Below are 24,835 nucleotides of genomic sequence, written 5' to 3' on the forward strand. Positions count from 1 at the left end.
GATAATTGACAAATGAAGGAGTTTGGTTTTTTTTATTCTTTAGAAAATGAAAATCAAACTGCGTTGAGTTCCACACTTCATCAATAGTCATGTAAAGTTTCTGGAACGGGTTTTCTAAAAAGTGAAAAATCCACAATGTTCTAAGAAAAGTCATAAATTAGAAATGTATTTATTGCTACTTCTCCAAGTTTCTCTTTCAGGTACTTTGCCTCATCATTAATCTCTCTAACCAGCCTTCTCCTTGCTCTCCTTCCTCCATGCTCTCTGCTAAACTCCTCTTCATCAGCACTACTTTTTATATCATCTCACTGTAACAGTGGCTGTCAGCCTGACATCCCATCTCCTCCGCTGCCCTGCTCCTGCGCTCCAAAGGGCAGGAATATGGCCCATCATCGAACTCTGTGCCTGATGGGGTCTGACAGCAGTGTGTTCTGGGATTAGTTCCTAAAAAGGGCAGCATTCCAGCACTGGTGGCTTTTGTTAAAACATGGTCACTGTTTTTTTAAAAAAAGGCAGCTGTTGAAAGCCTTGTCGATGTGAAGGGAACAAACCCAGAGGTGACTTCCGGTGGTATGTCATTGGATCTGTGGTGCCACCTTGACCAGAAGGTCCGTTCTTTTTATTTAAGGCTACAAACTGACAGCTTCATACCATCACATTGTCTTCGCATCTAATATTGTTGTGATAACACTGAAATGAGTATAACGTTGTCAAAAATGTGACACAACTTACACATGAACATTATGTTGTTGTGGGGAGATGTTAAATAACTTCAAAGAGACAGCATGCCAACAGAAAGACATTAAATATCTACAAAAAACAGAAAATAACCCCTAAAAAAACCACCCTCACTTTAAAGCAAACACTCAAATTAGGACACAAAGTAACCCAAACGTGAGTTGCAAATTACATATAAAAAGACAAAAATATGACCCCAAACAACAATGAAATACAAAAAATCCACACAAATAGGGAGACAAAATGACCACATAGGATCAAAACGTTACTGTGAAAAGATAAAAAAAATGACCACAAAGTCACACAAAAAAAAGCAAATTAGAAACAAAGAAACCAGGGAGACTAAACAAACCAAACAGAGCCGTAAAACCACCAGTAAGAGATGTAAAACACTCAGAACGACATACTTACCAAACTCCTAAAAACAGTTTAAAACATAAAAACAAACACTGAATATCTTTGAGGTTTTGTTCACATTGTGTGTTTTGGGCTCTTTAGCACATCTGCGCTCAAAGCTATACACACAACCTGTCAGTCCTGCGTCTATAAAGATATTTGTTCAAATTAATTCCTAAATTCATCTTTGTGCCACCCAGTATGTGAAAATTATACTTTGTTTTCAGTTCAGCACAATTAATGCCTCTGCATTCGCAAAAATTACATCAACTTCATCCTGTCTTGATCCAGTGTTAACTCTAAGATCCAATCAAGTATTTATAGCCACATATTCTAATAAAATGTTTTCCAAATACTTAATATTAGATATTCACCTGTAGCACCACCTTGTGGTTGTGTTGACTTACTGCATCATTTAAACATAAATCATCAGTGGAACTCTGCAAGGCCCCCTCATAATTTTTAATCACAATATTTCTGTTTTATTTCAGTGTGTAACAAACAAGGTAAAAACAAAATATTATCTAAAAACATTCAAAGACAGCATTGTGCTATATTTTCTTTCTGGAAGTCAGAAGTGGCTCTTCAGTGTAAGGTTTACTCCTTCCATTCTGATTTTTTACATACACAACAGTTTATTTTCATCATTTATGCTGTACAATAATTACCTCAGACAAATTTTACAGCAATGAAAAAAAAGATTTTCAAAAACTTGGTACATAGAGTCCAAGTGAACCATATCATAGTGAGAAGCACCAGTTAGGACATAATCATGACAGATTCAGAGACTGATGTACTCATATGTAAGGCAAAAGTGACTTTAAGCTGTTTTCTGCTTGCTTGTGTTTTTTTAAACATTTGTATGAAGGTTCAGCCATGGTCAGCCATGACATAAAGCTAGTGAATATATAAAATACAAATGAAATTTTCTCCACTTAGAATAATCTATTATTTTAAATTCTTTTACATTTTTGAAGCCATTTTCTTGAAATACAAACCAGATAGTTGCCAATTACACATTTTTGACAGTTACAAAAAATTTGATAATTATTTAATAAAGCAAAACAACTTTCAGATTGAAATGCAGTGAAGCCTGATAGAAAAACAAGCAGACTATACACAGAAGGTCTTGGCAAAATGAAAACAAAACCCTATTTCATTTAGGTAGAAGATAATTTTCAACATAATACAAAATAAAAGGACATTTTCTCTAACAAAGGCCAGGATGAAGGGCGAGTCCAGGTGCGAGTCCTATTTGAGGTTTTTAATTTGCTGGTTTGTGTTGCTGATCTTTGCGTCCATCTTGTCCACTTTGTTCAGCAGAGAACCAATGGAGTCGTCCTGGTCGTCGATTTCAGACTGAAGCCCGAGTCCGAGGTTCTTCAGTCTTCTCAAGCCATCAGTCATGTCATCTGAATAATCCACAGAAAACACCAAACATTAATCTTACATTAGGATTAACGTTGGAAGGATTGGCAATGTTTATAGGAATTTCTCCCTATACACACGACCATCATCTTCAAACATGCACACTGTATATGTTTTAAACACAACTATTTTAAATTTTAAATGTGGATTAGTTAAAAGTTGTAGTGAATAAAACCATAAAACTGAGTTCATTAAAGGATAAGGTAATGTAAACATTAACTTGTGCATTTTTTGTGACTGCTTTCCATAAAACTTAAATATAATCCAGGTTAAATATAAGATAATAAAATCATTATTGTTATTTTCTACCCAAGTTTTTGTCAAGGGTCTGGTGAGCCTCCTTGAGGTATCTGTTCTGTGGGTATCCATTCTGTCCAGCTGAGCTGTCATCCATCGATGCAGCAGCTCCAAAACCTGGAACACAGGAGTCAGAAATGATGGCAGCTGGTTTGTGGAATAATCAGATCGTGTGGAGATCTTGGTGCCGACTCTTACCTCCTGTCTCCAACTTTCTTAGGTTGGGATGGCTGGCTTGGTACTTGTCTTCATGCTCTCTGCTGCTGGACAAGGCACTATGTAATCTGAGACAGGTAGAAGAAGCACTGGTCAACAATTTAGTGCAAGACAGACTGGGGGAAAGCTCAAAGATACACAATCTGACTTAAAACCATTTTCCTGTCATTGTTTTGGTTCAGATTTCTAGACAAAATTGCAGGGATTGTTCAAACGCTAATTCTGATTGATTGGGTTCTATCGAACAATCTGACTCGTTTTGGGGAAAAGTTTCTATTTAATCATGTGAATCTATTTAATGCACACATATTCCAAGATTTAATCAAAAGATTACAATTATAATACTTTTCACTGAAATATCTAATTTTCCTGGAAATATGCTTCACCTTAAACGCATTCTTACCCAGTTAAAACTTTTATAATATAAGCAAAAATTACAGCAATTTGACATCAACCACATAAGGAAATTAAACTAATATTAAGTTCTTTGGAAATAGACAACAGCTACCAACGCACCATGAGGAACTGAAACATACCGTTCACTGGCTTGGTAGGCATTTGGCTCTTCAGGAGTAGGTTTTGCCTCTGGTTTGCCTTTAAAGTAATTTACAAATCCTCCCCACACACTCTTAATACTGTTAATATGCTTCTGGCTGGTTTTCAGGTCCTGATCCATATTGTCTAACATCTTGTTGGTCCTCTTCAGAGCTTCACCCTGTCGCATCAGCTCCTACACAGACAAATACACAAAACAGCTTGTTTGTTAGTTAGTTATTTAGGTAGGTAGGTAGATAGGTTGGTAAGTAGGTAGGCAGGTAGGTGTACCTCTGCAGTTTCCACACCCATCTTCTCTGATTCATAAATGAGGCCGAGGGAGCGATGGCTGCTGTCCACTGCAGACTGAGCAGTGCGCATCACTTCCTGTTTAAGGTACCTCTGTCTCCTCTCTGCTTCGGTCAACCCACTGTCGTTGTCGTCATCATCAAATCCACGGCCTTTAGGCTTAAAGTCTTCTTCATCGTCATCATCAGCAAACGGATTGTGGGATTTAGGGTAGGCCATCTGTGAGGTAAACACACAGTGTTTTGACAAAATAATCTTATCTAAAGCTTTAAATATGTAAACAACGCTGTCTGAAACCAATAATGAGCTTTCACCTTCAGTAATAAATCACTGAGTGAGGATTATTGTATTGTAAGAAACTAAGAGTGAACCATGTTGTAAGAAAAAGAAACAATTAGTTTGAAGTCAGGCGATTAAATAACAGTTTTAATCCTCATAACCAGTTTCTTTGGTCACTCAATAATTATTACAGAGTATAAAATGTAGTAATTACTAATTACCAAACTTTGCAATAATATAATGACCTGCTGACATGCTGTTTTGACAAACTAATATATACTTGTACATTTGTCCACTTTAGAGGAAACCTTTAAAGTGACAGAAACAAACAGTTTAACACTTACTTGTCATTTTAACATCTGTACAATGTAACAATACAATAATATTTATTATAATTGTTCTGTAGTTTGTCAATCATGTGTGCAGACGAGCGTTTCTTGGGACAGCTTTTCTAGAAAAGACTGTTTCAATTACCCAACCGACCAAATTACAAAATGACCACGCCTGAAAATGAAGGCTACTGGACACAACCGTTTTCTTTAGACACAAAAGGCTATTTCTGAAATGATATCATAAAAATTATAATAAAAACGAGGTTAAAGGACAAACCTTTTTTTTTAATTTCTTGCCGTACGTGCCTCGGACGTTGTTGTCGCTCAGTCGCATCAGCTGACTGCTAAGCACTTCCGGCGACGTAAGGCGTCGTAATGCTACGTAAGGCGACGTTGCCGCGCGCCCTCACAACGGCTAAAACTGCGCAAGAAAAACGCATACAGAAACTTATAAAAACATGAAAACGATACTGACGGACTTCTCGTTTAATTTTTTTTAATTTAGTGTCATTTTTAATGAAAAAAAGTAAATAAAATCAGTTTTACATAAGCTATTTCAAGCCATAGCCGAGACTGGCCGCGTCAGAGCTGCGGCTTCCCCAGCGCTAGCTGCCGCTGCTCGGCTGCTGCTTGTTGAATTCATTCCGCAGGCTCGATGTGGAGGTAAACATGTCTTTAATGGGAGGCAGTACGAGAGGGTTTTATTTCAACACGGTTCTTTCGCTGGCCCGCTCTCTAGCTGCCCACCGTCCTGCCCCGGTCGAGAAGGTGAGTAAAAAGAAGAACATATACATTGATTAATTAGCTAAGTTAGTAACAATAATGAGCGCTGGTGTTCCGAGGGTGGCGTTTCGCTTCCGCACGCAGGCGGTGTCTTATTTTGACCACAGGCGAGTGAGCAAAGGTAATGTTTGGCAGTTTTGTGTGCGTCATTATTAGGAATAAACGACTCGGGGGTGTTTAGTGGTCGTGTTTTTTGCGTAAAAAGGAGAAAAAAGGGGGTCCGTGGAGAGGGAAAATGTTTTAGGTTCTTGTGGGGTGCCTGCCTGCATCACAGCCCTGCAGTCAAACAGGTTTACTGATGATTGAAAGGATCATTGTGTGTTCAGGCTGGTTGTACACTTACTGACCTGTTTCAACCTGAAGGCAGGAGAATTAAGGTCCCTTAAAGGCTTTTATTTGTCCACAGAGGAAATATTAGTGAGATGAATCAACTAATCATACACTGCCATTATATGTGTTGTATTTAGCAGTGACAGAATTCCCATTTCCACTCTTTGTTTGTGGGCTGAATGTCTAACACATTAACAAACCTGAAAACTTAACTTCTCAATAAAAAGAAGAAGTAAATATAGGGCTATGAAGGTGCTGTAAAATAGGACACAGCTGAACTCTGGGTAAGATCAGTTGTATTATGATAGGATTATTTATCTAATCTTTTAAATGAAGATTAGAAAACATTACAAGCTTTATTTCGTTTGACTGTCTTTAGTTTTGATTATTGTTGTACACGCTTGTATGATCTCTTTCAATAAGAGAAGGCCCGTCATCTGTGATGACTGGTTCATGTACGAACAGGAACTACTCTTTCACAGTTAGTTTCTTCCAAATCATGCCATTTTCAGGCCTGTTTTATCAGAGAAGGCGAACAACATCTATTGATGGAAAAACCCAGTCATTATATTTAGGTTGCCAGCTGACCTGTTTTTTGACTTTGTGGGCATGTAACATTGATGAACCCAGACTAGACAAGACCAGCTGATCACAATGCTGTCCCCGCAAGCCTGTATGGACGGCCCTAGGCGTAATGAGTGCGTTACTTTATTTGTCATTCTCCTTACCCTGATGTGCCCATCACTCTGAAAAGACTTGTGTTGCCTTAGACTCAAGTCTTCAACCCTGTTAAAGTTAAGTTTTTTATTTTTTTATTTTACTAGCCTTACTGGTGGTTTTCCTAAATCCACACAACTGTTTAGCCCAAATACATTAGCTTCTGTTTGCTTTTATGCATTCAGAAACATTTTCACAAATAAAATTTCCTGTGTTTTTACAGTTTTCATGTTTGGTTTTGATTTCAACAAATATTTGTAAGTGATTTTCAGTCATTATTATTGAAATAAAAAAATGTTCTCCTTACGGCTATACTTCCTGGTTTTATTAATGGGTTAGGGTTAGAGCTTTCTGAAACATATCAACATTTTTTTCCACAACCACAGAATGCATCTTTTAATATGTTTTATTTAGGAAATAGCTACTCACTGCATCAGCTTCCTATGAGCTGAAACAAATGAATCGCTGCACTGTTTTTCTAATAGTTATTTGTTCAGTAAATCCTCATGTTGTCCAAGCTGTGTGCATTTCTGTTTATATTATATTTATCTGTTTGTGTTCTTTTAGGTCCAGAGGCTACAATGCATGTGTCCGGTGGAAGTCCGTGGTGCGTTCACTTTAGACGTGCGTCGCAGAGATGCTGTTATTGCTCTCGCCGTGTTTCTGGTAGAGTCTGGCTTGCAGGTGGGTGTTGAGTCACGTCAACATGGTGGTTTTTAAGTAATGTCAAGCTTTTCCTGTACTTAACACAATATGACCTGATGCTGCAATAGTCTGCTTTTAGCTTTCAAGACACACTGCGTGTATATTTTTAGTGCGGGCAAACATTTATTCATTTTTAAGTATGTTCATAAAGATGACAGCAAAGTGAGTAAGCCACTACGAGAGAGGAATGTTTGACCTCTCAAATGACTTTCATTTAATGTCTCTTCAATTTTAATTAAAGAGAAGAAAAGATCTGACTTTTAGTTGTGCATTATTTTTTGTGAAACAAACATAAAGCAGCTCAAATATTCAGAAACTAACTTGTCCTGTGATATAACTTCAATTAAATAAAAGTGTCATACTGCTACTATTAGTCCACTTTTTGCTCCCAGACTCTCACACGACTCCATTACTGCATATCACTATAATAAGCTCATTCTGCTAATCTGATTAAGATGGCGATTAGACATTTGGTTGAACGCATAAGCCTCTAAACTCATCACACTGAGACACGGAGTGGAAATCTTCTCTGCCGTCTGATTGGGAAGAGATGAGAGCTTTACTTGTCCTACATTAATGTCTTTGTCACTGATCCTTTTTCGACTGTTCAACTTATTTAAGCGTTAGAGTTTTGAGTTTTCAGAGCTTGTTAGACCCATAAAATGCTGCAAAGTGTATCTGTGCCATAATGTGCTTTACTCTTGCAGCACAAAGACATACTTGTTCCATACTTGCTGAGCCTTTTGAGAGGGCTGCCTCGGGTTCAGTGGATCGAAGAAGGCTTTGGAAAGAAAGGAAAAGGTAGGTGAAATCCTCTTATATTGGAGGTCTTTTGGTTTACAATAACCTCTATTTGCATGTGGCAGTAGTCGGCTAAGTTCACATTTTGTTCAGTCTTAACAGTACTAATTAAGCGTATGAAATGCCATGACCCACAGTTTGTTCTTTTTTGACCAGATTTGACATTTGAATAAAACACTTTCCCATTCTGACAGTTATTCTTCTCAGTATTAACTTTGTCTGCTTTTTAAATTTTTGTATTTTTTTCCCCTGTTCTGCACAACCTGGTTTAAATTTCATGTAATCTTGTCTATTTTTTTTTTTTTTTTTACAGAATTTCTTCCAGTTGCAGAAAACTTCAGTTTCTGTCTTGTAACACTTCTGTCAGATGTGGCTCAGAGAGATCCAGGCTCCCGACTAGAGGTCAGCTGAGAAAGCAGTGATTATATACGTTTATTTAGTTTGGGTGAATTAAAAAAAAACTTAATTTATTCTTTCTTTTGCTTTGTCTACAGATTTTGAACACCATACTGGATGTCATGCAAGCACTACAAGAGATTTGCCAGACACCTGATAATCATGACAAAAGTATATACACAATTATGTAAAACTGTGTGCCATCACCTTTCCAGATATTAAAATGAAAATAGCTTCACGGCTGCTCTCTTGTCTGCAGTCTTCCTGTGCAGGTACATTGTCCCCAGTCTGATCGGCATGACTCGAGCGTTTGGCCGCTACAGCAACACAGAGGAAGCCTTGTTGTCCAAGTTGTTCCCCAAGGATTTGCCTCAGGCCCGCTGCGTCACAGAGGAAAACGAAGGCGTTCGACGCAGATCCTTCAACGACTTTCGTTCTATTCTGCCGTCCTCGCTGCTCACAGTGTGCCAGAGCGACACGCTGCGCCGACGCACCGGAACCAACCTGGATTCCTCTACGCAGGTTGGTCTGTCTTTTATTATGCTCTAAAAAAAGCCACAGGAGGGTGCATCGTAGTCACTTTTAAAGATATGCAACCTTTCAATGGATTGTCATGTTGTGCTGCTGATTTAAAGTGTTGTGTAACGTGCTGCGTCGTAGGTGTCCACAGACCCAGCAGGCCACTCACCCTGCTCTCCCACGGTGCCGGGTCCACATTACTTTGAAGGTAAAAGTCAAGAAACACACACTCCTTTGAAATTTTTTAAACTTGAACCAACATCTTGCCAGCATGAGCATCAAGATCTTGTAAGAACTTTGGACTTGCAAATTTATGTTTTCAAGAGAAAAACAGCCGACATGTGTCATATGTGCTGTGATACAGCTTAAAAAAGAAACTGTCAAACAAAATAGGTTTTTCTTGGTGCATCTTAAACATCAATTTGAAATGGCAACTGTCTTTTTTTTTATTACACAGCCTCTTTCTATAAATGTAGTGAAAATATTGTGATAACATGGCCTGACTGACATCCTATTTACTCAAGTTTCAACAGAGCTGTCACTTTAATTGTTGGCTTCCAGTTTTTTCATTAAGATAGTTTTAGTTCATCTGTTTGACTAAGCTCTTCTTTATTTATTTTTTTGTTTGTATCAAAATCTTGATTATTCTGCCTCTGTGATCTACAGATAAACAGAAAAGATCTCCGATCTTTAGACAAATATTAAATACTAGCAGACTAAAGTGTAGTTTACTGATAAAGCATCATCCTTATTTATTGGATATGTGACTTTGCCAATTAAAATAGAACCAAACAGTTGTATTTCATCCCACTTAATGCGTGTTTTGTTTTCTGGCCCCTTTATTCTCAGGTGCATATCTTCCAGACAGCAGCACAGTAGACCCCGACTACTATTTCTCCACTGTCAGCTCCAGTTTCTCAGTGTCTCCTCTTTTTATGGGAGCTGGTGAAAATGAGGTGGAGGTGCCTGTTGATCTGCTCCGACAGCTCCTTGGCATGGTGCGGTGACTCGCTCCACGTTCTCTAAGATTTGATTTCTGTTCAGTTCCATCCTGTAAATGCAATCTCTACTTCTTGTCCTGTGTTTTGTTGATTTACAGGTGAAAAACTTTGTCTCCGAGTCTTTTTTGAAAACTCTGGACGCCACCATGACAGAACTTGCAGAGGTGAATAAACAGCCGCTGTGTGTACAAAACATTGGAAATTAAAATTTAGGTTTAAATGTTTTTTTTTTTTCTGTTTTTGTTTGTCATAAAGTCTAATCCTGGAATCAACCTCTATTACAAAACCTTCAGTGACCCTCTCTATGTGTGTGTGTTCAAAATGCTGCGGGACACACTTTACAACATGAAAGGTGAAGCATATATGCTCTAAAGTCAAACAATTTTTTAAATTTTCCTTCTTTTTTAGTCAAATGTAAATACTAGCCTGTCAAACTGTCACTCTCTCCTTTCAGCCGTGCAGCCAGCATTCGTGCGAGAAGTTCATGACTTTGTTCTGGAGCAGTTCAGCAGCAGTCAGTCGGAGCTGCAGCGGGTACTGCACGACACAGGGGTGCTGACAGGGGAACAGAGCCCCCTCAAGCTGCGCTGTCAAGCCAACGCTGCCTGCGTGGACCTCATGGTGTGGGCCGTCAAAGATGAGCAAGGTAATCGATTGTATCTAAGGGAGCCGTGCTGTTTGTTCAGGCGTTATTATGGCAAAGAGGCTTAAATGCATTAATTTGTTCTACACATCTCACTTTTGCTACTTGGTTGTTTTTTTATTTTTGGTCAGGAGCTGAGAATTTGTGCACAAAACTGTCCGAGAAGCTTCAGTCAAAAACCTCCAGTAAAGTCATCATTGCTCATATGCCGTTGCTGATTTGTTGCCTACAGGTAGGATACAAAAAAAAATCACCAATAAGAACAATATTTGTCCAGCAGAAGTGACGCTTTGGTTATTTATTAAACAGACATTAAATAATAATTTTATTTATTTTTTGGATTGTCTCCTGTGTCTCAGGGTCTGGGTCGTCTGTGTGAGAGGTTTCCGGTTGTTGCTCACTCTGCCACAACCTCTCTCAGGGATTTTTTGGTGGTTCCTTCCCCAGTTCTGATAAAACTCTACAAATATCACAGCCAGTACAACACAGGTACACACAGTCAATACTCATTACTTCAAATTCACCTCTGAAGTGAGATATTCAAAGCTTCTGTTGTCGTAAAAAGTGTTTCTTGGTTCTAAAATACAGAATAGACAATACGAAAATATTATTCAGGCAAGTTTTATTTACTAACAAAAAGAGTGTTCAGTGTTAACACCAGTAATTTATTTACTGTATCAGAACTGAAGTGAACCTACAACTTCTGCTAGAAAATACTGGCACACAATTTAATCACAAACTAGCCATAAAGTTTTGAAGTTTGACAAAAAAAAATCCAATAAAATATGGACATTTATAATGACGTTTTCCCGTCTAGCCCCAAAATTTAAAGGTTTTATTCTGCATGCAAAGAGAAGCACAAATATCTGCAGCTGAAAGTCAATAAAACAAGATTGATATGATTAATAATAAAATGACTTACTGTCACATCTGAGTTATCAATCATTAATCTGAAGAGCTACAGATTCAGACAAGTGTGGGTGAGATTCAAATTGCTGATTTATTTATTTTTTCTGCTCTATGCTCAGGGGGAACTGACTGTTTACTTCCTATATTTAAAATGTGCTCTTTACATTTAGAAATGCACTCCGCTATTTCTACTTTCTGTGCATAATTGTATGTAGGATTTTATGTTCTGTTGTCTTTTTTTTTTAAAGGCACAGGAGAAATAAGGATAAACGTGACAAATGAGCATTCTCAGTCAACTGTCAACGTGCTGCCCAGTAAGAAGGACCAGCCCTCCATGTACGAGCAGCTCAGAGACATTTCTATTGACAACATCTGCAGGTTGGCTATATTCACTCTTAAGCACAGCTGCAGTCAAATATTTTTTTAGAATGAAGGGTTTTTAATTTTCATCCTCGTTCTCTCCTCTATCAGATGTCTGAAAGCTGGTTTGACGATGGACCAAGTGATTGTAGAGGCTTTTTTAGCCAGTCTGTCCAACCGTCTGTACATTTCACAGGAGAATGAAAAGTAGGAAAAATACAATTAGGCCATTCAGCCACCCAGATTATATCCAAGTTCAGATGACTCAGATGAAGAGTTTTAAAAATATATCTTGTCTTTCTGCCAGGGATGCTCATCTGATTCCAGATCACAACATTCGAGCACTTGGTCATATTGCAGTAGCTTTGAGAGACACTCCTAAAGTCATGGAGCACATTTTGCAAATCCTTCAACAAAAGTTCTGCCAGCCTCCATCACAGCTGGATATACTCATTGTAGACCAGCTGGGCTGTATGGTCATTACAGGAAACGTAAGTACAAATCCTCGGCGATTACACCAAACTAGAGCACAGTACTTCAGTTCTTTATATTTGAATGTGGTTACAATAGTTTAACTCACAGAAGAGTTAGAAAGGAACAGACTCTGTCTTTGTTCAAAAACGGATATGAATACATAAAACTGGGTTATATATTGTCACCTAAATAGGGCCAAAGTATCTCTTTTCTTATATCAAATGACACATTATTACTGTTTTCTGACTGTTGCTCACTTGCTCAGCACGATGCACACAAAGACCATGTTCCAGCATTCAAGTTGACAAATGAGTGGGATTTAATGAGGTGTCCTTTGACAGCTTGTCAGTCTTGATTGTGATAAGTTACATTTAAAGACTATAAATAGACGTACAGCTTGCTGAATAGAACGTTACCCCCTTATTTATTTTGTCTTGTAGCTATACATCTACCAGGAGGTGTGGAATCTGTTTCAGCAGATCAGCGTGAAAGCCAGCTCAGTGGTCTACTCCGCCACCAAAGACTACAGAGATCATGGTTACAGGTCAGCATCTGCTGTTGAGATAAGAATTTTATTACCAAATGTATAAAGGGATAAAAATGCATATTTAACACTGAAGCAATTTAGATGATGTATGAATGGGATAAAAAAGACAATCCAGTTGAGAGGACATTTAAAACTGTTATTTATGCTCACATTATTACAGCGATGTTCAGTTAAACACAGTTAATATTAAACATCTGTTATGTGTATATTTATGAACACTTTAATGGTTCCCCGTCTCCTGCTGTGGTGTTTCCATTCCAGACACTGCTCTCTGGCCGTGATCAATGCTTTGGCCAACATCGCGGCCAACCTGCAGGGGGAGCAGCTGGTGGACGAACTGCTGGTGAACCTTTTAGAGCTGTTTGTCCAACTGGGCCTGGAAGGAAAAAGAGCAAGCGAGAGGGCCTCCGACAAGGGACCGGCGCTGAAGGTACGTGCTCCGCTGCGCAAACACCCAAACACAACAGGAAGTTCATAACAGCCATGTTTTTAAAACGTTAATTGTGTTTTCTTTTGTCTAATTTCTCCCCAGGCATCTAGTAGTGCCGGAAACCTTGGAGTTCTTATTCCAGTGATTGCTGTGGTGAGTTCATTAGGGGCAGCTGATGTTTGTTTCCTTTGTAACAAATACCAACGCAAACACAGTGGAATGATCTACACAAGCGTTTGAGATGAATTCAAAGTGTTGGTTAGGTTTTAACTATATTAACAAATATTTATTCAGTCAGCTGCTGCACACAGACACGGACATCTGTTACCCTTTCACTGCTGAATGCTTCTGCATTTCATTTCTTTCAGCACGCTTTAATGTAGAATCAGATCGTTTTGCATATCGTAGGCCAGTTTTTATCTATCTGACATAAAATTATTATTAATCATTTACAGAGTAAGATATAAAACAAACTGAGTAACATTTTTGTAATAAGCTGCATTGTAAAAGAAAAAATGTAATATAACAAATGTCATTTTTATTCACCTAAACCTTTGTCTGCTGTATATATTTTTATTATCATTGTCATTATTGGTCATCCATTTTCTTTGACATTATCACACTACAGCATTAGAGTAAAAGCTGTTACATAATGTTATGTTTTGCACACTTCCCCACTAATCTTGTTGCAAATGATGAAACATTAACAGTGAGTCAGACAGACAAACTCAGCACTTTAAGCAATAGAACTCAGTTTAAATGTTCACTAAGAGTCTAAATTCACTCAAACACCCAAAGACTTCAAGTATATTAAGTCAGTAGAGTGTCTGCTGTTCTGTAATTTTGATTTAAATTCAGGACTTTATAACCAGACATGAATTTTGTCATGGATAGTGTAACTGTTCAGTTCTGTGAGGGATTCACTACCCGGCCCATGAAGATGAGGCAGTCAGTGCGGTGCTCGTAGATCAGGAAGAGGAATGGGTGGTCCACAACGAAGCGGATCTGAGAGGAGAGTGGCATGAAGCCCACTTGGGTCAGAGCAGCAGCTTCTGTTCCCTCTTCATTCACAGTGATGGTTCCCTGGTGCTTCAGCTGTGCAGCAAGATCAGCGGGAATCAGAAGAAAGTAGGAGCTTGCAGCGTTTGTTTCTTCTCAGTGATTGAGTCTTACTCACCCAGTTCATGGTGACTTTTTCTGAAGTCATTCTACTGAAATCTCCACTCTCCTGGGAGATGTCAGTGAGGCCCATTTTCTTCAGATTTTCAATCAGGTCGTAGTTTTGCTCCAGTTTGAACCGAGGTAACGAGACCTCACGAGTCCTGAGGGGAGGTAAACAATAGTGTTATTTAAAGTTATAAACCTCATTAATGAAGTTGTTCTTTCTCAGCTACAACTTGAAGTAAATATTTTGGGAACCCTTTGTTGATACCATGATTTTAAAATCGATCACTCAAAATACTTGTAAGAAGGTTTCACATTTATAGACAAACCTTATGACCATTCTAATAAGACACATTTGCAGTTGTATTTTACTTAAACATGCTGATGTTTCAGAAAGTCTGTGAACTTCTTTGTAACAGTTTCTTGATTGATGCAGGAGATATCCTATGAGGGTAGAAGCTGCTAAAGCAGTTTCTACGAGTTACTTAATTCAAAAGTTAGCTTACTTTTTTCATCCTAAGTTTTTTTTTATTGCTATAGATTAGGGTACAACTATTTATTGAGTTTGATATCTGTCTTTTTATAACTGTAACTTTATTATTTCAGACTGCATTTTATAGTTGGCAAAAGCAGTAAATATGCAAATTACAAAGGATTTACAAACGACTCTTAGCAGCTGTATTTACTTGTGTGTTGTGGGGGTGCTGCTGACCTGTTCGTCATGTTTTTGAGCCACTTGTTGACAACCGTTGGTGAGATCTCTTGCTCCAAGGTTCTCATCCCAGTGATCTTCCTTGGCAAAGCAATGAGCATACTGATGCTTCCTGTGTACGGGAGCTGAAGGAAAAAGGTTTATTATGCTGCTCAGTTGGCCTGAACTTGGATCAGTATCTGAAATTCTTTGCTTTTTACCCTTTTTAGCTTTTAGCCTTAATATCAGAGTAAAACCACCCACCTGTAGGACATCACATTCCAGTTCGTGGTCGGCGGCTGCCAGGTAGTTCGCCTTGTTCGTCATCATTGGCACACGCACATTTGTCTTTTCGTTAACTCGGAAGTATCTGTAGTAAGTCATTTCTTTTGGGAATTTCTGTTCCCACGTCCCTGTTTATTCAAGCAAATATGACCAAAGACTCATCATGACATACAAGTCATAAACAGTGCTGTCAGTTTGTATTTGCACTCACCTTTGAAGTACAGGTAGTTAAGTAGCATCAGTACCATGTTTGGATCCACACTCTTCAGTGGTTCCCTGATCAGCCCCTTGGTCAGTTTTTCTATGCGACGGTTGGCCTTGTTCAGGAAGGCTGGCTCTCTGAAGTCGACGGACTGCGGCTCGGCAAAGTAGTAAGATTTTGTTTCTGCACGGAAGGTGTCTTTGATGGAGACATTTTTCTTTATGTAGACATCATTTACAGATCGGAGCGTGTAACCAAAGTTCCTCCTGAAAAGCCTGTGGGTCAGCTTCCTGAAGAGCTTATGCACCGTCGCGTTTTCGTAATGATGGCTAGCGTTAACAAAGTCGGCGAATCCCAAAGCTTTGTAGATCTGATCGTGAGTTTCAGATCCCGCTCCTAAAGACATCATCCCCATGGCGATGGAGATTCCAGCAGGTGCTAGCAGGATGTTGTCAGTCTGGTTTACTTCGTTACGAAGACTTCGGTACAGGTTAAACCCAAAGTGAGCATTCACGATGTTGAGGCGCTGAAGGCGAGATCGACCGTGGAAGAGCCGTAAGAGTCTGGCTCGGCGAATCTTTGGATCGGACGGTTCAGCGAAGATGTCGATGTCAGGCGCTGGTGTGGCTATCTCATCGATCTCATCCCCCTCACTGAAAACAATTCATTATTTCATCATCTAATCGTTAAAGTTGAATCAAGCTTTGTTTCGTAATTTAGCTTTTAAACACCTGGTTTCTTGTATTTTGTTAATATTTGCATTAAATAAGTTTAAAATCATTTCAAATGTTAAATTCAATCTGACTTAGGCCCACTGTTTCAAGTTATTTTCTCAACATTAAATTTTATACAAATCCAAGACAGTCAAAACCATTCAAACTTACATGTAATCATCACTGCCTGCAGCCAGGATCTTATCAAAATCAATATAATCTTCATCCTCAAAGCCGTCGAAAACAAGGTCGTTAGTGACAGTGTTTTCTTTGTGGAACTCCAGGGGAATGGCCTCTACATCCACTTCAGCGCCTGGTTCTAAGCCTCTGGGGTTTGGTTTGGGGTCACTGAAGTGAGTGCTGAGGTCTTTGATGCCAGCCAGGGATGGACTGGCCAACAGACAGGCCACAGAAATGATTGTGATGACCCACATCCTGAAGACAGAAGCAGAACAAAAGGACAATTTAGTATAACTGTCAATCCGATTGCTGTTTTTCTGAGAACTGATTAAACAACATTCTGATAAAGCAAATAAAATAGTCTTTTCAGTGGTTAAAGACACAAAGTCTCTCTGGAAGGTCTTTTAAATCTCTTACCTTTGCTTTGCCTTGTGGGAAGTTTGTTGCTTCAGTTTGTAGGACTAAGACTACAAAACTGAACTTTGATGTGTGCTTCTCTTAAAACAAATAGACCTGATCAAACAGTCCAAAAAGTTCGCTGACTGACTAAAATCCTTAACTCTTCACAGTTCAGCTCATCTCTCTAAAGAATATTTCATTGTAATTACTAATCATTTTGTCTTCTAACAAATCTTTTCCAACCTTTTTTTATATTTTACATCTATTCTGTCTGCAAACCTGTCTATGAAGAACTGAGCCATTTAGGTTCAAAGAAGTTACCATTTGGTCCTTTGTTGATAATAAGTTTTAAGATTGTTCTAAGTTATGCAACTGAGTATTATTCGCTCAAAATTTTCTTAATTATTTTTTTAAATCTTGCAGTTGACCAGACGGCTTCCACCAATCAAAGAGGCCAAGCCTCGTCTCCAGAAGCTCTTCAGGGACTTCTGGTTGTATTCTGTGGTCATGGGTTTTGCTGTGGAAGGATCAGGTGAGTCAGAAATGAGCTCATTTTGGTGTTTCTCATATTTGTGAAAGGTTCAGCACCTCTCTCTACCTTATATAAACTCAGTCGGAGCTGATAGATTAATGTCCTAAGTTTGCTTTAGTGGCCTTTGATTCCCTAAACCGCATGAAAAGTTCATGATAAATCAGGAAATGGTAAAAACTTTCATTTTGGGTAACATATCTTAAATGATAAAATTCTTAAATAGAGCATATAATAGTAGTTGAATTTATGTTGTTTTAACCTGTTTAGATTAAAGATATTTGTGCACCAACAGGTCCATTTCTTGATGTATATTTTGTCCTTTCAGGGCTTTGGCCAGAGGAGTGGTATGAAGGTGTGTGTGAGATTGCCACCAAGTCTCCCCTCCTCACCTTTCCCAGCGGAGAACCTCTTCGCTCTGAACTGCAGTACAACTCAGCTCTGAAAAATGACACGGTGACGCCGGTACAGTGCTAAATACCTTGATTTGATCTTTTGTTTTTACTTAAAACTGTTTGAAATTGCAGCACCAGGTTGTTAGATTGTGTATCTCGTCCTCCAGGCTGAGCTGAATGAACTGCGGGGAACCATCAGTAACCTCCTTGACCCCCCTCCTGAAGGATCTGCCCTGATTAATAAACTCGACTTTGCCATGTCCACGTACCTGCTCTCTGTCTACCGGTTAGAGTACATGAGGTCAGCTCAAGTGCCACGACAAATCTGCTGACATTTCCTTTGTTTTGTCTCAAAGGATTCCCTGATATCTTAAAATCAGCAGCTGTTTAATATCTTTATTTTGCTTGTGTTCTGTTAGGATGCTTCGGTCCAACGATTCTGACAGGTTTCAGGTCATGTTTCGGTACTATGAAGACAAAGCAATCCAAAAAGATAAATCAGGTGAGGGTTTTATTGACTACCTGAACTACTTTGGGTAAGATATTCATCAGCCACTTATTTCTCAAGTTCTGTTTTATTGCTTGCAGGTATGCTGCAGTGCATTATTTGTGTTGGTGATAAGGTTTTTGATGTCTTCCTCCAGATGATGGCTGAAAAGGTAGGTAGCATAGTTGCATGGAATAATAGCAAGAAATATGTGAAGGTCTTAATATTTAATTGGTCAACATTTACTTCTTCAGAACCAGGTGATAAAATTAGTGTTTTTGTCTTTTTATTTTTTTAGCCTAAAACTAAAGAACACGAAGAAGAACTGGAACGCCACGCTCAATTCTTGTTGATCAACTTCAACCACACCCACAAGAGGATCCGCAGAGTGGCCGACAAATACCTCTCCGGTTTGGCCGAGACGTGAGTAGCAGGCAGGCGGTCAATTGTCAATTATCTAATTGGCTTGTAGCTTGTTTCTGAATTTTTGTGTTTTTTATTTCCCTCAGATTCCCCCATCTTCTGTGGAGTGGTCGAGTGTTGAAGACCATGCTAGATATTTTGCAGACACTCTCATTGTCTCTAAGTGCTGTAAGTAGTGTTTAAAAAATGGATCGTTAGATTGAAATTACTTTAAGAGGGTGGACAATTTGTAGTTTAAAATAGAGCAGTTTATATTTAAATCTCTGAGAAGTGTTTAAATAGATTAATCTGCAACAGATTTTTTTCATTCATGTAGGACATTCACAAAGATCAGCCGTACTACGACATTCCAGACACCCCTTACCGAATCACTGTTCCTGATACATATGAAGCTCGAGAGGTGAGTTTGGATTGTTCACACATTTATATCCACTAGAGGGCAGCATGGTATCAGTTTTGAATGCAGTGGACCTCATTTTACCCGTCTTAATTCTCTTACTCAGAGTTCAGTTGTAATTATTTTAAACTGTTTCGTGTCATTGAAATAAACAAGAAAAAAAGTAGTTTTTTTTGGAATTTAATGAAAATATCAGGGATTCTTTCTGTTTTTAATAAGGAAGTGTAACATGTCTGTTCCATTACAGAGCATAGTAAAGGACTTTGCGGCTCGCTGTGGTGAGATATTAAAGGAAGCAATGAAATGGGCCCCTTCTGTAACGAAGTCCCACCTACAGGTCTGTTTCTTGTTTCAGGGATTTCTATTAAAATATTAAACGTAGTATATTTAAGTTGTATTTGTAGCAACCTCTAATTTATATATATATATATATATATATATATATTTTTTTTTACTGAAACATTTGTTTGACAGTAAATGTTTGTCAGATTTGTTTAATTTTCTTATTGTCATTCGGTTGCAGGAGTACCTGAACAAGCATCAGATCTGGGTGTCAGGACTGTCCCAGCACACTGGCCTCGCCATGGCCACAGAGAGCATCCTGCACTTCGCTGGCTACAACAGGCAGAGCACTACACTGGGCGTGAGTCACACACACACACAATATGCATGCCTGCACACAAACCCTGTCACTTCTTTTCACTTACTATTACCTGAGATTAAGACTTCAGTTTAAATAAAGTGGTGTACCAAATGAATTGGAAGTTGAAATTTCTTAATTCTATCCACCAATCATATTTAAGTCAATTTCAAAATAGCATAATAAAGTAATAAAGGACAGTCAGACACTTTAAAAATGAAGAAGTGAACAGCACTGCTAATGTTTTTTATTTTTTTTACTTTGAAGAAGTGTTCTGAAACATGAAAAGCATTTTTACACACTTTAAAGCTAAAAGACTAAATCAAAGGCTTTGGGTTATTGATTATAACGCTCATTAACACATGTCCAACATTAAAGGCTTTTTTTTAACACAGCAAATGCGTTGTTATCGTAGCTGCTTTGCAGTTTTGTTATTACTGATCAAAAGTGTGTTTATGTTTTCCATACAGATCTGTTTAATTCTGTATGAACTCTGTACAGTAACTCTTTGAACAACTGGATTGTAGTTATCTGGTTGTTAAGAGTACTGTATGTCTTGTGTGTGCATGCTTACTAGTCTGTGAAGTTATTTTGCTTGCTGTGCATTTCTTGTAGTATGTTCTTGGGCTTGCGTTCTGCTATATCTGTCTCTTTATTTGCTTCATTTGTTGTATTTTGTCTTTATTTAATGGCACCAAACTACCTACGTGGTTGCTTGGCTGGTTTACGGATTTGCTGGTTACATCGTAACTTACCTGCAATGGACGGGTGGGTTGATTGGCTGATTGTCCATTTGGCTAACTCGTTATGCTGATGCTGTCCTCCACCGTGCGGCCAACCATAGGCTGCTTTTCCACAGGTTGGTCTCCACATTAAATACTGAGAGACAGGACTCAGGCATTATACCTTCAGTATATCCAGACGTGTTACTGTGCAGCTTTGTATCTTACTTTCCAGGTTTTTTGACTGTTTGGCCCCAGGTGTTACCATAACTGTATTTTCTGTTTAGACCACTCAGCTGACAGAGAGACCAGCATGTGTGAAGAAGGACTACTCCAACTTCATGGCTTCTCTCAACTTACGAAACCGTTACACAGGAGAGGTACAGCTAGTTCTTAATCATGCTGCGCTCCGTGAGACGTCCTGCAAACGGAACGAGACACCGGTCTGTCTGTGTGCTGTTTAGGTGGCCGGTATGATCCAGTTCTCGGAGGCGACTAACAGCCAGTCCAACCTCAACAAGTTGATGATCCATCAGATGACCAGCGCTCTTGACAGAAAAGACCCGGAAGGCTTCACTCAAGCAATGTTCAAGATGGCCGCCCTACTAATAACGACCAAAAGTGACTACTCATTCTGGCTCCGTTATTTATAGAAATAATAATTATTCTAATATATAGTGTAATTTGCTTTTTTCCTATTGGTTATTTTAATGATCCGTTGTCTTTCAGACTGTGATCCACAGCTGCTGCACCATCTGTGTTGGTCTCCACTGAAGATGTTTTCAGAACATGGCATGGAAACAGCGATAGCCTGCTGGGAATGGCTTCTCGCTGCACACAATGGAGTCGAAGTGCCAGTACGTATATTTATGACATTTATTCCTAAAGTGTTATAAACAACGTGTTTATAGGAATGTTGAAAATCTTTTGATGTATTACACGATGGCAGATAGATCAGTGCTTATTGTCTTTTTTTTTTTTTTTTAATTCCTAGTTCATGCGGGAGATGGCAGGAGCGTGGCAGATGACCGTGGAGCTGAAGATGGGTTTGTTTTCGGAGGCTACGGTTGAGGCCGGCCCCCTGGCGGTCTCAGAGGAAAGTCAGCCAGCACCCTGTGCTCCTGATGTCATACCTCACCTCCTCTGGATAGAGGTCAGTGACACACAGTCATCAACTATTGATCCAGTTTTAGATTTTGTTACTTTATTGCTGCGGAGTCCAATCCTGGTTCTGGAGGGCCGCTATTCTGCATGTTTTAGACTTTTCTCTGCTTTGACTCATCTGATTTGAATGACTGGGTGATTAACGGGTTTCTGCAGAACTTGGAGAGCAGAGAAACATCTAAAACATGCAGGATGGTGGTCCTCCAGGACCAGGATTGGACACCACTACTTTATTGTCATTTCATGTTACTTTGAGACTAATTAAAAACTGTAGAAATCAAAGATCATAGAACTTAATGTCATGTGTTTATATCTTCTTTCTACATGCTGTTACTTGAAGGACTTCCCATCAATTTGTAGTCTCATTTTTACTTGTTTACATTTAAAAAATGTTTTTTAAAACATCTCATTTTTTAAATTATATGGTTATTATTTCTATAATTCCTTATTATTGAGTTGTGTTATAAAACATTTTAAGTCTGGACGTCAAGTTTTCTGCATCTCATTTGCAATTTTAGGTCTAGTCTGCTTTATGTATTTGAGGGGAGTTTATCATTCAAAATTCACTTCATGCCTTTGGAAACCCCCTTTTAAAACTTCTAAACCAGCTGTCCGACTCTTAGCATTTTCTTGAACTTTATTTGTAAGAAGAGAGCATTTTCAATTACGGTAAGTGGCAAACTTTGAGTGAGAGCATCATCCTGTCATTTGCACCGTAATCTGATTCTTCTTTCCGGGAAGTCAATACCCTTCGAAGAATTGTCTTAATGGTGTCCATATGAAAAGTCCAATTTGGGAGGAAGCCAAAATCCATTTTGGTCATATTTGCCCTAACAGACAAAGAACAAACCTTGCATAACTTTTTTATTTTTTTCCTTTTCTCCCTTCAGTTTCTTGTGCAGAGGTTTGAAATAGCCAAATACAGCAGCTCGGACCAGGTGGAGATTTTCATTTCCATTTTGCAGAGATCTCTCTCTCTCAGCGTCGGAGGACCCAAAAGCAGCCTAAACCGGCACGTCGCTGCCATTGGACCAAGATTCAGGTGTCATTTTCAGTCATTAAAGCAATGTGGTTTAATAATGCACTGAACAGCAGTGAGAAATATTAAAATAATCTAATCTTAAATATCCTGGTCTTTATTTCAGACTCCTGACTCTGGGTTTGACTCTGCTGCATGCTGATGTTGTGACAAACACCACCATCAGAAACGTGCTTCGAGAGAAGATCTATTCCACGGCTTTTGACTACTTTAGGTAAAGAAAAATCCTTTTTTTTTGTGAGCAGACTAGAAAGCTGTACTCGTTGTCTCTCGGTTCATAATCATTGTTTCTTTTTTTGTTTAGTGTGGCTCCCAGATTTCCCACTCAGGCAGATCAAAGGCTGAGAGAAGACATCTCTATAATGATCAAGTTCTACACCTGTCTGCAGTCTGACAAGAAGTACCTGAATGCTTTTCAGCTGGTGCCACCAGGTAAACGAGTTAGAAAATTCAAGTCTTCCAACAAAAAGAGAAAAGCTCACCAACCCAAGCTGAGAATTTACATTTAAAATTATGAAAAATTATTGAAAATATACATTTTAATTAATTAACTGATTTCCCTGTAGAGGATCAATAAAGTGTCTTTTCATTCTATTAAAGTAACATTTTCACACTGTTTTCATGCATATTTGGTATCTTAACTTTTATTTTTAATTTTAGATTTTTATAATTATTGTTAAGGTCCCCTGTTAGGTAGACTAATATTATTTTTTTATTGTTCAGATCCCCAGGACATGTCTGTGAACAGCCTGTCTGTGATGGCGGTGGCAGACAGCCGCAGCAGTCTGGATGTGGCTGTAGGCCAGAGGCAGCAGATTCCTCAGGGATGGATCAACACCTACCCTCTCTCCTCTGGCATGTCCACGCTTTCCAAGAAGTCAGGTGAAACACGGACTCTTAAGAAAAACTTTGCACAATTAACTTCTATCTGCTTTTCATTCTCAAGTGAAACAAGCTTGTAGTTTATATATATGTGGCTTCTGTATTGTTTTAGGGCTTTCTAAGAAAAGCAACCGAGGCTCCCAGCTGCACAAATATTACATGAAACGCAGGACTCTGTTACTGGCTTTACTGGTATTTATCTGTTTCCACAACGTTTCACATTACTAATGATATAATAGTAAAGTAAACAATGCAGACACCTACATGTACACCTTTTAGATCTTCTCAATGGAATTTCAGTTTCCCACCTGTGTGTTCCTCTTCAGGCCAGTGAGATTGAGCGGCTGACAATATGGTACAACCCGTTATCCACCCAGGAGCTTGCTATTACAACGGAGCAATCGGTGGAGACCAGTATCGCTAACTGGAGGTCCAAATACATCAGCCTGACAGAAAAACAGTGGAAAGACAACGTCAACCTGGCCTGGAGCATAGCTCCTTACCTCGCCCTGCAGCTGCCTGCCAGGTACGCAGCGAAGCAACAAACATTACAAGTTGTGTCGGTTTTTAACTTTAAATGTTTTTTTTTTTTTTAATATTTATTAGATAATAATTTCCAGTTTTTAGAATAAAATTTTCACCCAATTCTGTTACAGGAGGAAGTAACCTAACAATGTTTCTGGTAGTTTGGGCTTTTATCCATTTAGTTTAAAATGGGACACAATATCACTTTATTTTATAACATTAGCTCCTTCTGTCAGTACGATAAACTACACCACACTGAGTTGATCTTTTTATCAAATGTGTGTACCTTATTTACCAATAAATGGTCTAACCCCCAAACTCTGACATATTTGGGCTGAACCTGTTGTTTTGAATATCTGAATAATTTGGTTTTGGTTTTTAGATTTAAAAACACTGAGTCTATTGTGTCTGAGGTGACACGTCTGGTGCGAATGGATCCAGCTGCTGTGTGTGACGTTCCTGAGGCAGTCAAGGTGAGCTCCGCACCACACGCTACGAAGAATAAAAAATACATCTCTGGTCATTGATTATAAAGGATGCGTAGAGGACCGAAGATTTTCTTTCAGATATAAGCAGAGGTGGAAATTAGCACCCGCCACCGGCCAAATGCGGGTAAATATTTGTGGCGGGTGAATTTGATCAACACACACGCCACTGTGGCGGGTTGGCAATTTGACCAGAAAAGGTGTTATTTGTCCTCTTGACATATAGGGGGCAGTAATGTGCTCGAGTTGCTGCTGTTACGTCGAGCCGCGTTCCCCCATCAGATACGGTTCCCCCTGCGTCTCCGTAAATAATGACTTATCTATTAACAGAATTGTTTAGAGGGGCAAATATTTCTCATTAAAAAAACA

General features: G+C 38.9%; 3 protein-coding genes across 4 annotated transcripts in view; 1 reads left to right on the top strand and 2 right to left on the bottom strand.

Moving 5' to 3' along the window:
• Positions 1 to 1,583: 1,583 nt before the first annotated feature.
• Positions 1,584 to 4,951, bottom strand: snap29 (synaptosome associated protein 29). Its single transcript, XM_017412129.3, has 6 exons — positions 4,807 to 4,951; positions 3,901 to 4,137; positions 3,612 to 3,805; positions 3,058 to 3,143; positions 2,872 to 2,976; positions 1,584 to 2,546 (listed from the first exon to the last, which is right to left on the bottom strand). Exons 1-6 carry the CDS (start codon positions 4,861 to 4,863, stop codon positions 2,386 to 2,388), a joined length of 840 nt encoding a protein of 279 aa, XP_017267618.1. The 5' UTR covers positions 4,864 to 4,951; the 3' UTR covers positions 1,584 to 2,385.
• A 191-nt stretch (positions 4,952 to 5,142) lies between these two features.
• pi4kab (phosphatidylinositol 4-kinase, catalytic, alpha b) overlaps positions 5,143 to 24,835 on the top strand; it is a 27,363-nt gene continuing 7,670 nt past the window's right edge. Inside the window, exons 1-41 of one of the 2 annotated variants that reach the window (XM_017412362.3) lie at positions 5,143 to 5,297; positions 6,927 to 7,043; positions 7,772 to 7,865; positions 8,179 to 8,267; positions 8,360 to 8,432; positions 8,521 to 8,783; positions 8,922 to 8,988; positions 9,630 to 9,778; positions 9,880 to 9,945; positions 10,037 to 10,133; positions 10,236 to 10,427; positions 10,556 to 10,656; positions 10,784 to 10,913; positions 11,582 to 11,711; positions 11,805 to 11,900; positions 12,001 to 12,184; positions 12,608 to 12,711; positions 12,976 to 13,144; positions 13,247 to 13,297; positions 17,202 to 17,310; positions 17,636 to 17,772; positions 17,870 to 18,003; positions 18,122 to 18,204; positions 18,291 to 18,361; positions 18,488 to 18,612; positions 18,699 to 18,780; positions 18,929 to 19,012; positions 19,257 to 19,346; positions 19,533 to 19,652; positions 20,494 to 20,508; positions 20,659 to 20,751; positions 20,836 to 20,992; positions 21,101 to 21,228; positions 21,366 to 21,524; positions 22,426 to 22,577; positions 22,681 to 22,788; positions 22,879 to 23,006; positions 23,298 to 23,456; positions 23,569 to 23,648; positions 23,783 to 23,982; positions 24,364 to 24,454. In XM_017412362.3, coding sequence (XP_017267851.1) covers positions 5,199 to 5,297; positions 6,927 to 7,043; positions 7,772 to 7,865; positions 8,179 to 8,267; positions 8,360 to 8,432; positions 8,521 to 8,783; positions 8,922 to 8,988; positions 9,630 to 9,778; positions 9,880 to 9,945; positions 10,037 to 10,133; positions 10,236 to 10,427; positions 10,556 to 10,656; positions 10,784 to 10,913; positions 11,582 to 11,711; positions 11,805 to 11,900; positions 12,001 to 12,184; positions 12,608 to 12,711; positions 12,976 to 13,144; positions 13,247 to 13,297; positions 17,202 to 17,310; positions 17,636 to 17,772; positions 17,870 to 18,003; positions 18,122 to 18,204; positions 18,291 to 18,361; positions 18,488 to 18,612; positions 18,699 to 18,780; positions 18,929 to 19,012; positions 19,257 to 19,346; positions 19,533 to 19,652; positions 20,494 to 20,508; positions 20,659 to 20,751; positions 20,836 to 20,992; positions 21,101 to 21,228; positions 21,366 to 21,524; positions 22,426 to 22,577; positions 22,681 to 22,788; positions 22,879 to 23,006; positions 23,298 to 23,456; positions 23,569 to 23,648; positions 23,783 to 23,982; positions 24,364 to 24,454 — 4,776 coding nt within the window. In that variant the 5' untranslated portion in view covers positions 5,143 to 5,198. The remainder of the gene's footprint in view (positions 5,298 to 6,926; positions 7,044 to 7,771; positions 7,866 to 8,178; positions 8,268 to 8,359; positions 8,433 to 8,520; positions 8,784 to 8,921; positions 8,989 to 9,629; positions 9,779 to 9,879; positions 9,946 to 10,036; positions 10,134 to 10,235; positions 10,428 to 10,555; positions 10,657 to 10,783; positions 10,914 to 11,581; positions 11,712 to 11,804; positions 11,901 to 12,000; positions 12,185 to 12,607; positions 12,712 to 12,975; positions 13,145 to 13,246; positions 13,298 to 17,201; positions 17,311 to 17,635; positions 17,773 to 17,869; positions 18,004 to 18,121; positions 18,205 to 18,290; positions 18,362 to 18,487; positions 18,613 to 18,698; positions 18,781 to 18,928; positions 19,013 to 19,256; positions 19,347 to 19,532; positions 19,653 to 20,493; positions 20,509 to 20,658; positions 20,752 to 20,835; positions 20,993 to 21,100; positions 21,229 to 21,365; positions 21,525 to 22,425; positions 22,578 to 22,680; positions 22,789 to 22,878; positions 23,007 to 23,297; positions 23,457 to 23,568; positions 23,649 to 23,782; positions 23,983 to 24,363; positions 24,455 to 24,835) is intronic. The other variant, XM_017412363.3, reaches the window with a different exon arrangement.
• serpind1 (serpin peptidase inhibitor, clade D (heparin cofactor), member 1) lies at positions 12,993 to 16,891 on the bottom strand. Its single transcript, XM_017412364.3, has 7 exons — positions 16,797 to 16,891; positions 16,371 to 16,634; positions 15,496 to 16,139; positions 15,264 to 15,412; positions 15,021 to 15,145; positions 14,322 to 14,466; positions 12,993 to 14,239 (listed from the first exon to the last, which is right to left on the bottom strand). The coding sequence occupies exons 2-7, from the start codon at positions 16,631 to 16,633 to the stop codon at positions 14,048 to 14,050; spliced, it is 1,518 nt and encodes a 505-aa protein (XP_017267853.1). The 5' UTR covers position 16,634; positions 16,797 to 16,891; the 3' UTR covers positions 12,993 to 14,047.

This window comes from Kryptolebias marmoratus, linkage group LG1 (assembly GCF_001649575.2).
Source record: "Kryptolebias marmoratus isolate JLee-2015 linkage group LG1, ASM164957v2, whole genome shotgun sequence".
NCBI lineage: Eukaryota > Metazoa > Chordata > Actinopteri > Cyprinodontiformes > Rivulidae > Kryptolebias > Kryptolebias marmoratus.